At 35.5% G+C, this 12,113-nt stretch overlaps 1 protein-coding gene across 3 annotated transcripts; it reads left to right on the plus strand.

The window, feature by feature from the left end:
* Nucleotides 1–89: 89 nt before the first annotated feature.
* Nucleotides 90–9,573, plus strand: LOC121732510 (diphthine methyltransferase). Of its 3 annotated transcripts, XM_042122418.1 has the most exons (8): nucleotides 90–145; nucleotides 228–293; nucleotides 470–661; nucleotides 1,648–1,649; nucleotides 6,169–6,300; nucleotides 6,752–7,198; nucleotides 7,528–7,660; nucleotides 8,413–9,573. In XM_042122418.1, the coding sequence occupies exons 3-8, from the start codon at nucleotides 474–476 to the stop codon at nucleotides 8,717–8,719; spliced, it is 1,209 nt and encodes a 402-aa protein (XP_041978352.1). In that variant the 5' UTR covers nucleotides 90–145; nucleotides 228–293; nucleotides 470–473; the 3' UTR covers nucleotides 8,720–9,573. The 3 variants fall into 3 exon arrangements, with proteins under 3 accessions (XP_041978352.1, XP_041978350.1, XP_041978351.1); XM_042122416.1 differs by lacking the exons at nucleotides 470–661; nucleotides 1,648–1,649; XM_042122417.1 differs by lacking the exons at nucleotides 470–661; nucleotides 1,648–1,649 and having other exon boundaries at nucleotides 107–145; nucleotides 232–293.
* The last annotated feature ends 2,540 nt before the right edge of the window (nucleotides 9,574–12,113 follow it).

Below are 12,113 nucleotides of genomic sequence, written 5' to 3' on the forward strand. Positions count from 1 at the left end.
CTAAAAAGTTATATTGATTAAAGCAAGAAGACGAAGGTAATCGTTTTTTAATTTTTTTGACATTTCAATTTTCAAGCTGCAAAGGTAGTTGTCAATGTGGTGATTTATTTGCTCTTGTTTTCTAAATAAACGGGTTTTAATTTAGGTAATATAATTTGAATAAATTGTAGACGAAGTATATTCTATTAATTTTAGTGAGTTATAAACAATTAATATTTCTTTTTAAGTAAGAATAACCGAGCGGATCTCGCTACTAACCGGCACCTACAGGCATCCAAACGAATACATTTCGGGTATGTGGCTATATTTACACGTTTCTTTAATTTATCTTTCCAATTATTGTTTTGATTTTCGGGTTATAAAAACAGTGAAAACATCGAACTTATGTTTTTTTATTTCGGTAAGTTACGCTTTTTTCGTGTACATACATCAGCTTTCTTTTATTGTGACAACGAAACGTTATTTGCAGGAAAATGGAGGCCATGGATATCCAAGCGGTCGAGTCGAAGCTTAGCGACGTGACCGTGACCGCTATACCTATGAGTGGCAAAAGTTCACACAAAGATCTGTCTATAAGTACCACCAGCCACGCGACTATATCGTCAGTGCCGGCATCGTCCCCCACCTCCAATGGGAAGGATAAGGACAATAGTATGTCGAAGTATGCCCAGCTCCTGGCAGTCATCGAGGAGATGGGTAAGGAAGTAAGACCGAGCTATTCCGGTAGTCGCAGTTCGGCGGAACGTCTCAAACGTGGCATTGTCCACGCTCGCATTTTGGTCAGAGAGTGTTTGATCGAGACAGAGAGATCTGCTCGACAGTAAACATTCCCTACAGTCAATTTTAATACCTCAGTCTTAGATGGTTTGGACGTATTTGATATTTTTTTAATTTAAAATATGATTCATTTGTTGTACCACGCTAAATATAAAACTAAATTTTATAGCTCAAGTAATGGTTTAGATGCAACTAAATGATATTATGTGCATAATTTAGATTAGATTAAACAAAAATTTATTATTCAGGGTACTTAGACATTAAATTTACAAGTTATTCTCAGGTTTTATTAAAATGAAACTCGTCATGTTGAAAATGAATAGTTTTAAATCCCAAAACTTACCGCTTTATGATGTATACCTTATACTTAACTTTCTTAAATATTTAAAATATTATAGTGTTATTACATATTATAAGGTTATGGCAGTTGTTAAAATGTAAGATTAAGTCTAAGTTTCACAAACACCTGACATTGTTAATGGCTCATTAATGCTTCAACTCCCAACCGGTCGAATTTGACTGCAAAAACAATAGATTTCCAGGAATCCTCGATTGGGGGATTAAAATACTATGCCTTCTCTTTTATTTTTATGAAAAGCAAAAGGGGTACCATAATTCTAAATCGACAATTAACTTTAACAGGTGTTTGTGAAAATGGCACTAAAGATATTTAATTACTGTAACCTACACAACCATATTTCAGGAGTAAGAGAACACAATTTGTATTTTAATGTAGTCTTGTTTTGAATTTATCATGATTATAATTTTGATAAGTATGTACCATAATATTTCTCTTTTTTGGAAATTACTTAGTAATCATATAGTACAAAAATATACAAAATGCATTTATTATAGTTACTATGGTGAAAGTAGTATATTATATATTATAACATTTACAGACGTAATATTCAATCTAAGGAGTGAATTATTCAATTTACAGAACAATTTGCATAGGCCTTAAGATTTAGAAGATACATTCCTAGATCTTTGCTAGTTATTACTCACATATAATATGAGAAATCTTCAGTTTAAGGGTGAAGCCAAATGTGTAATTTTGTGAGTCGTGAGTCGCATAATTTTGGCCACGTAAATATCTTTTCAAACAAGTCATGACTTTTCATACAAACAAAATTACGCTCGTGAGAATCAAACAGGACTTTTGTATGAAACTGAATGCAGCAGAATTTCTGCCAGCCGAAATTCTGCGACTCACAACTCACAAATTACGCTCGTTTGGCTTCGCCCTTAGTTGATACTTGATACTTCTTAAAAAGAGTATTCAAGTATTACATAACATATGTTTTGATGATTTTAGACCTCAAACACACAGTAAGATTTTTCTGTATGTATGCCTATTGCCTATGCATCCTTCCTACTATGTTATGTGATACTTGAACACTCCCTTCAGTGGAAGTTGAGTTTTATTTACAATATACATTCACCTAGTAAGTAGTCCTGGTTAGACGCAGGCTGTGATCAAGACATTATGAACATCTACCTCAAAACAAAACAAATAATATTAATATTAATGTATGTTAGGCATTTCACCAATTTAGATCAATAATAATAATATATTTCTTTGATTGAATGTTTCTATCAGTGTGACAAGTAGCATGGTCAATTTTATTTTATGATACTGTTAAGAAGCTTAATTTCATGGGACTATCTTTAAAACCTTTTCCTTTATTCTCTGAATCTCTTATCAAGGTCTAGGGTGTTATGTCGTTTCAGTCTTTTGTGATATCTTTTATTCAGAAGATTCTGAGCGAGATCGTTGGGATGGATATCCAGGCGAAGCTTGTATTTTGTACAAGACTTTGACATTTCCTCTTTAATGGATAGGATTTTTAAAACCTTTTAATGCGCTAAAAATGTATAACTCACATTACAAAATAGGGAGTTAATATTTTCTTCTTCATTTAATATTTTCTTTCTTATGGGCAAGTGAGATTATTATCCTCCTTTACTGAATCTAAGTGACTAGAGTTTAGAGCATTTTGATTTATCAGCCATTATGGCGTCATTGTATTAGGCTGCGTTTCCACTGAAGCGGAGCGGAGCGGTGCCCAAATTGACCAATCGTTCTATTCCAGCGGAATGACAGCGAAGATTTCGAGCATGGTGATTGGTCAATTCGGCACCGCTAAGCTCCGCTCCGCTTCAGTGAAAACGCAGCCTTATGCAGACTAACAAAATTCATAGCAACTTTAGTAACATTATTCATTATAGTGGTGACATAATATCTTTTGTCTCTATAAAATAATTCCAGGATATTAAAGTTATGCTCATTAGGCGCAGCGCAGACGACAGACTATCCGTGACGCACTTTTTAGTCCGTGGAAATAGAACGTATGAAATTATATGCAGTAACGCACACGTCTGCGCTGCGCGTCGTGTGCGTTACTGCATTTCTATTTCCACAGACCACAAAAGTGCGTCACGGATAGTCTGTCGTCTGCGCTGCGCCTTATAATAATTATTTAAAATAAGTTTCTTAGTTTTAACTTTTAAGCTGTAAATATTTTTTTGAATATTATCTTTCATTTCTGATAATATTGGTCATATAACTCAAAATAACAAAACCTTGGTATTAAAAAAAAGTTTTTGCTTGACAACATTTTTTTCTTTTATAAGAAAATGAAAAGGTACCAATTTCAGTCCTCAACTGCCGTGGATGTATACTTGATAGTTTTAAGTACATAGTTGTAAGGAGATATTACGAAATAGTTGTTAAGTATATAAATAAGTTACCATTAATAATTAATTAGTACTTACATAACATTATTTTAGAAGTCCATTGATATTTATATTTTTTATATTGGATTTTAATTTATATATTTAATTTTCGAATTTAATCAGGGGTTAAGCTTGTACAAGCTAAGAGGTCACTTTGGCATCTTTAAGAAAATTAACGAGCAATGAACAAACATGAAATTCATATGTTCCAAACCAAGAAGCTAGTCACAACATTTAATATTTGATATGAAGTTTTGTGACTCGTCTCGTGTATTGGATTTTAGTATCTAATTGTCTCAAGAAATTATATTTCAGATGTCCAAAGTACCTAAGTAAACCATTTCTCATTTCATCTGTTACCAAAGTTTTGTCAAGTAAAAATTAAATGTTTAGCATGTAAGAGTAAAGTCAGAATATTTGGCAAATGTAAGCATGATGGGCATATTATGCATTTTTGATTTTTTTAAAAGATGTACAAACAACCCTAAGGAATATTCCACATAAGCGTTTTATAGAGACACTGTCTAGTTATATGTATGTAGGGAATATGCAGGACAAGTATAAGTGGGAGCACTGGTCCAGTAATGGATTTAAAGTTTCAAAGTGTCGCCAGACATGATACAACTATGTTAAGGGAATATGCGTGGTAACCGAAAAGGAAGATTTACGACCGAGAAAGAGAAACTTCGATAGAAAGATGCAAGATTTTGGCGATAATTATGGGTACCGCCACAACGTAATCAATTTTAAGTTCTGGTACACAATAGAAAATTATATACTGTCCACATTTATGCTTGTGCCTACCCCACACATTAACAGTTCGCCGGCAGGCCACCGCCTGGCCGTTAATCTTAAAAGATCACAGACTCACAGTTCCCCGGACGATTTTGTAGATTTTGTATCGACGGTCAATGACTGTCAGGCAGCCTGCCGACCAGAGCCTGCAGGCGGACTGTTAATGTGTGGGGCCCTTTAGGTACAAGAATAAATGTGCACAGTATGCACAGACAGATCAAGATAGATACCGCATGTGTATGTACTTCGCGTGCTATATCCCGTTCCCAAACGACGAGCATGCTCGTCTTTCGAAAGTCTTCTTCTTCTTCTTTTAAAAATGGCCGCCTCATATGTCTGCTATCGGAATCGAACGTCAATCGGAATTTTAAAAATGCCTAAATGCCTAATTGAGTCGTAGAGCTGTAGAAATTCGAATAGAAACTTTGGCCTTGATAATGGGCACGTTTCTTGTCATCGGTACGTCACAGTAGGCAGGAAAAAAGTGGCACGCTCGTTTAAATACAAATGAAGGGACATGCGGTATCTATCTTGATCTATGTCTGTGACAGTATGTAATTTTCTATAATTGTGTACCAGAACTTAAAATTGATTACGTTGTGGCGGTACCCATAATTAGCGCCCTTGGGGCCCTTTATAGCCTAGCTGTGTCTATGTAGTATGTACAGAAGCATATATTTGAGAAAAGTGATTATGGTGAACATTTTAATGCCCATGTGTAAAAATTTCTGTATTTTCTATAACAATAAATTGCCTCGATTTGCATTTATAGTGTAATAGTGATGGTATACCTAATAAATACACAGTACAAATTTTAGATAATGTTAAAGTGAAACAAAATATATAGGTATGTTAAACTATTTCATAGTGTGACGATTTTACTTATATTTAATATTTATTAGTATGGACTTATTTTTAACATAAATAAATGGTTTAAAATTATGATGCATTTTCATTTAAGATTTTAAATCTTTATTTAATTAGTTATTTACCATACATACATAAGAATTAGACATGATACTACTCATACTAAATTTATTCTGTTACTTATTCAAGGTTTATCAAAGTATGTACGGTGTACCATCGAGGAAATTGATTCCTAGGCAGTTGACGTACCTACGTCATTTGGTCGGCGTCAATGTTAGCTGTGATCGGTCGGATAGGTTTGACGTAACGCGACCAAATTAGGTCCGCCATCTGCCTAGGAATCAACTTTTCTGATAGTACAATGTCACTACTAGCGCTCGACAAGTCTCTAAGTTTACGATGTGGAATCGCACGCACACATACTTGTGGATACGCCCCTACGGATTAATGGCGCTGTAAAGCGATTTGGTATAGGGGCAACAACTTAAAAAACATATTCAATAATTAATTTATTAATCATAATAATAATTAAGATTGTTTTAGTCATTTACAACTGCGAGATGACGTCCGTAACTCCGTTGCACTAAAGTTAGCGTGGGAACCGATTTCGGGATATAAAGTACCCTATGTCCTTTCCCGGGACCCAAAGTAGCTCCATGCAAAATTTCAGCGAAATAGGTTTAGAGGTTTGGGCGTTAGAAGGTAACTTGGGACTCAAAGTATCTCCATGCCAAATTTCAGCAAAATCGGTTCAGAGGTTTGGGCGTTAGAAGGTAAAAGACGGACACAATTTCGCATTTATAGATTAATGTATCTTGCCCTACGGTAAGTGTCGGTAAGTAACTTTCTTTCACTAATGAGTTTGTAGCACCTGCATCGTGGGTATCGCAGACACAATAGATTTTCAATTGTTATGCGGCAGCCGGCTGCCGCTTGGGGATTGGTGGGTTGAAATCGGTTAAATAATATTGTTTATTTCAACTTTGTTTTCAGTGATGCTGGATTGGAGGACAAAATGCCGATGGGATACGGGGTACAGCGCGGACTCCGTGGAGTGGTGTCCAGTTCAGCCGTACACGCATGTGCTGGTCTGCGGGACTTACCAGTTGAGCGAGGCTGAAGAAGGTAAATAATTATCTATTATTTACTAGAAGACGCCCGCAAGTCCGTTGCGCCAATATCTGTTTATCGAGCAGGAACTGTAAATTTTACCGGGATAAAAAGTATCCTTTATCCCAGGGCTGTAGCTAGAGTCAGATTTGAGGTAGGGTAGCATTAGTTACAGGTAGGGCAGGAGTAAAAAAAATATCATGATTGGTTGATTTTCTATGGTTATAAGGTAGGGCATTGCGATTTTAAGGTAGGGCATTGCCCCCAATGCCCCCCTCTAGCTACGGCCATGCTTTGTCCTTCCCGGGACTCAAAGTATCTCAAGTTTTTGCTTTTAATTTGCTTATATTTTTGTAATTTGTTGTATTAACTAAAAATTTATATACAAAACTGCACACCATAATATACCTAAAATATAGTTTTTTAATTTACCACACTTTTTAATTAAACTTACATTTTTTTTCAGGGCAACCGAAGCAGAAAAGGCTTGGCAAAATCTATCTGTTTACAGTGGACGAAGACACCACTGAGCTGAACCCCATCCAAACTATTGAGACCTCTGGGGTGCTGGACCAAAAATGGTGCTACCATTTCATAGAAAGTCATCCAGTCTTAGCAGTAGTTACCTCTGAGGGTCTCATACAGTTATATCGCTTGATAGACAAAGAAGGAATTTTAAATTTAGAACTGTGGTTAGAAGAACAGATAGGTAGAGATCTTCTAGCGCTTTCTATAGACTGGTCGTCGAATAAATCGCTCCGAGATCCGAGTATTGTGGTGAGTGATTCGTCCGGGTCAGTAACCTTGTGGAGGGTGGAGGGGAAATTGACAAAAGAAGGCGAATGGAACAGCCACGGATTTGAGGCGTGGATAGCGGCTTTTAATTACTGGAGTCCAAATGTTTTTTATTCAGGTAAGAATTAACTATGTTGTTAGGAGCAAACTTCTGTGTTTAGCTTAGTGAGAATGTAACTAATTTGAAACCTCGTAATAAAGAATTCATCACATTTTGTTTGAGTTAGAATTATTTTTTTACATTTACTTCTAGATAAAAATTAAGTAAAACGGTGTTAGTTTGCTAGCGCCATCTATTAGCCAAAGCAAGAATTAGTGCCCTTCGTTATTGGATTTTTTTTAGTTTTTGTTGCTCTAAGCTGGAAATAATCGTCACTTTGAAAATTCTTAAATGACCTACTAAGGTAAATAAGCACAAACTAAAAATATTTTTTTAACTTATTCCAGGCGGCGACGACTGTGTTTTCAAGTCCTATGATACAAGATTATCTGAGCCTGTGACTACTAACCGGTCGCACGAGGCTGGAGTCACCGCCATCAGGAGTCACGTGGAGGTGGAACATCAGCTGTTGACTGGAAGGTATAGGCTCACAACTCTAAGATCGTTCAGCGAACCTGAAGGGGGAATATCGATCAATAACATAAGTAACAGCAACATACGATATTAAGACAACCCTAACATAGTAAAAGGAGGGTAAGTAAGTTATCTTCATATAAAGGCACCGCGCGCGGCTTGTATGTGTGCGCCATAGTATCAATGCGTCGCCACGTACGGCACACAACAAAATCTCGGCCAGTTTTATAAGGCTGGTACCGCCGAGATTTTGTTGTGTGCCGTACGTGGCGACGCATTGATACTATGGCGCACACATACAAGCCGCGCGCGGTGCCTTTATATGAAGATAACTTACTTCCCCTCCTTTTACTATGACCTAAGGCCGTTTTTCTGCTACCGTCCACTGAGAACTAGCTTATTCAGCCGATAAAAAGCCACCGTATGACATTACTATAGGGCAGTATAGGGCCTATAGGTTTCACTTTGTTATGCCACTACAAAGCAGCTCCTGCTTTGGTTGCTAGATCAATGTCAGCAGAAAATGAAACCTATAGCCTAGGTCATAAAGTGGCATTTTATCGACCCAAAATAATCTCGCTCTCGGTAGACGAAGGCGGACAGTTGGTCTAATTCTGATTTCTATAATGGCATCCATTCCGGTCACTCATCACACCTCTAAAGACAAATAAAACAATGCGATTTTCCCTTTCATATTTGATGTAAATACTTAATTAAAAGTCTTCCTAAAGACTATAATGTGAAATCGCTTATTTCAGTTACGACGAACAAGTCCGCGTGTGGGACGCTCGCAGCCTCAAGCGTTGTATCACAGAAACGGACGTCAACGGAGGAGTTTGGCGGTTAAAATGGCATCCTCGACGGCCTAACATCATCCTAGCGGCCTGTATGTACGGCGGTTTTAGAGTACTCCATATGGACGACCAGCCTAAAGTGGTCTCCGAGTATTTGGAACATGAGAGCATAGCGTACGGCGCCGATTGGAGCTCCAAAGGTCTTATAGCGACGTGCTCCTTCTATGACTGTAAAATGCATATTAGTGAAGTAATACTTGACTTATACTAAGTGTTGCCCGCGATGCCGAAATCATAAAGGGGAATGCCCATTTCAGGACCACAGTATACAGCTGTCTTAAGAAGTCTTACTTTCTCCAGAAGTCTATAATAATGAGACATAATTTTTGATAACATTTAAATAACCGCCACTATAATAGGCCTTGAATTATCTTCCTTTCATGCCCATTTTAATAATTTATAAAATAGCCAAAAACTTAAAAATATATATTTCTACACTAATGGCGCCATTTCTCAGATACCTAATACTATTAAGATTTTAGAACACTAAATTTTTATAAGATTTTTTTATGTCCACATTGGGCCTGAGACATTATGGAGAGTGGGCTTTCCCCTTTTCCGAGATAAAATCTATCATATGTCCTTTCTCGGAATTAATTCATAGACAGTTTTCAGGTCCCTCTGGACCTACATAATTTGGTAGGGTTATGTCAAATCAGTGATAACCGTGACCAAATTACGTAGGTTCGCCATCATAATAAAACAAGCGTGCTCATTTAAACATGTTGTATTTCAATTTGCTTATAATGTCATGATAAATATAATTTATAACAATTACATAATTATTCGCCCGTGAGTGATAAAACTCCACAATGTACAATACGAAGGCTTGGGGATGGTGGATCCGATTAAAGATTTTAAAAACGCTACTGGCCGACTTCACCTACCGTAAATTTGTACCTTAATATTCACTAAATAAATTCTAATATCTATTCACTGGAATTAAAGTACATGACACGCGCGCCCCACGTGTTAGGATCGCGACAGAATATAACAGAGCAGTGGAAAGATAGCAGTAAAAATTGATTTTCAGATTGAACTAGCTAAAAGCCGAGCTTTGTGAGGGCTCGCGTCGTTTTTCTGCGTGGTAATAAGGCAGTTTTTTATATTTTAAGAGGGCGACTAACCCAAAAAATCAAACATCGTCCTTCTCTCTTCACACTCACGCCCGTGTTTCATATGCCAGGTGAAAAAGGACGACGCGGATTCAACGCCAAATTAGTTTTTTCTCAATAACTTGATAAATATAGGTACAACATTTTAAAAATGTGTTAAAATATTAACTTAGTTCAATTAAAAAATTCGTGAAAATTAGACGCATCTTTGTGATTTTTTTATATTGAGAAAATTTTAAGATATCGTGTTTTTGCTCAGATCGAATTCTTGGAAATATAATGTAGTATCTAATTTTAGAAAATGAAACAATTCGGGGCTTATTTTCAAGTATAAAAATGAATTATAAAATCGAAAATTTTGGGTTAGTCGCCCCCTTAATATTAACCAAACCTTGACTGACCGATGATAACACATCTACATATAAATAAAAATTACTATGTTAAAGCATAAATCAATAGGCGTGATATTTTTTCCCTAAAAGTGTACCACAAATTAAGTGCTCAGGTTGTGGGATATACTAGGGCTCGTTTTGCTCGCCCTGATTAAAGATAATGGAGTAGCAGGCATGACTGGCGCTGGATCAGCACAGTATCTGTGCAAAATACACACCAGTATTCATAATTTACATTGGTCTTGTTCCTAACCACTGCGGTGCTTGGCTTTGCCACTGTATTATTGCAAATTTTGGCTCAAGAATGCATTAAAAGAAACAATAAATTATATAATATAGCTGCCATTATGGTAGTATCACCGACAGAGAAAGGTCCTCCGAAATTTGGTTGCGTTATATCGAGGCCAGCTGACAGATCCACTAAGATTGAATTGACATAATGCAACCAGTATTGTAGATCCACCAATGGATCAATTTCCTGTTCGGACATAATTTTTGCATTCACATACAATTTTTACTATATCTGCATTTACTACTCTGTCATATTTTGCATACAACCATATTGTTATGCCTCAACCACACTCTTTTTTATGTTCTGTCGAGTATGGTCCAACATCTTATGTCTAGCACTAGCCATTTACAATATACATACTTATAGTACAATAACTTTTAAATATGGCCTCACAATAAAAACTAGTTACAGTTTCAAGATATTTTATTAAAAAATTGTGAGACATAGCACGGAGCTTCATAGTGTCAATATGAAGTCTGTGCCTTGTCTAATGATTTTGACATTAGTTACAAGTAATTGCAGGTTCCTCTATCTTTAGTGAAAATGAAGAGGTAGAATTTACCTTGAAATTAAAATATGTAAGAAAAAAGGAATTTTAAAATTTTAATCACAATTATGTAGTATTGAACTACTGAATTAAAAATTATTTGGGCTACCCTTGATAGTAATTAGATTTAAAAGTGCAAAACAATATGATGAGAACACCTTTTTTTGATAAAAAAAAAACTATCATAAAGTTTATGTTGTAAAATAGTGATGTTATTGACTAGCTTTATTCAAATTAAATTATTATGCCACAAAAATTGCGTCATAGCTGGATTAACATTTCAAAGACAGACTAAATATAATGTAAAATATGTCTTGGTCTACTAAACTTTATCATAATTTATTGCCAAGTTTACTCAATTTATTATTATTGTAGTCACAATAATAATAATTCTTCTATAAATTATAGTTGTAGATGGTAACATTGGTACATACTGTAAGGCCCCTACATAAAAAGGAAAACTGGCAAATGAAATAAAACTCTTCAGAAAAAACCTTTTTATTTTTGATAAATAATGATAGAAATTTTAAAACAAATCCGATTTTTGATTTAACATATTTCTTATAAAATATACTTTCGTGAGTTTGTTCTGAATAGTGTGGAGGCCCTCTTCAGTTGTAATCACCAAAAGGTGTGTAGGGGCTCTTACAGGTTTATAGTTAATGCAAACTTTTCAGTTCTTAATTTCAAGCGTATCATTCTGTGGGTGGGTTGAAATTCTCTAGTTAAAAACAATGCATTGATTCATTGATAAGAAGTTGAGAATTTTCGTTGTATTGTTAAACGCCAATAAATATGTTTTATTTAAAATTACATAGAGATAGCCCCTACTGAAATACTGTTGTCCGCTAAGACGGTGTTCTGATGCGTCTATACATTACGTCTATATTTACAAGCGAATTCTGTCTAACGCTAGCCGCTAACCTGTACACATACTCTGATACATTCTAGATGTGTAACAAAGGAATTATCTACACTTTGCTATATTACATCTAATGACAATAATTAGGGTATAATTGATATTGGGCTGCTTGGAAGTTTGTAGAAGACATTTTAAATTACAGTATATTGGATAAAAAAAAACAGTAAAATTATCTTATTATGCAGTCTTTCCTGCATATTATGCTTTATTTTATGGCAAGCATCATTCAAAGAATACTATGTACTTTAGTTATGTATCAGATATATTTAGGGAATTAGTGTTACTTAGAGAAAAGTGTTACTTAATATACTGTAAAATTTATGGAATTCAAATTGTA

Source organism: Aricia agestis, chromosome 12 (assembly GCF_905147365.1).
Source record: "Aricia agestis chromosome 12, ilAriAges1.1, whole genome shotgun sequence".
In the NCBI taxonomy this organism is placed as follows: domain Eukaryota; kingdom Metazoa; phylum Arthropoda; class Insecta; order Lepidoptera; family Lycaenidae; genus Aricia; species Aricia agestis.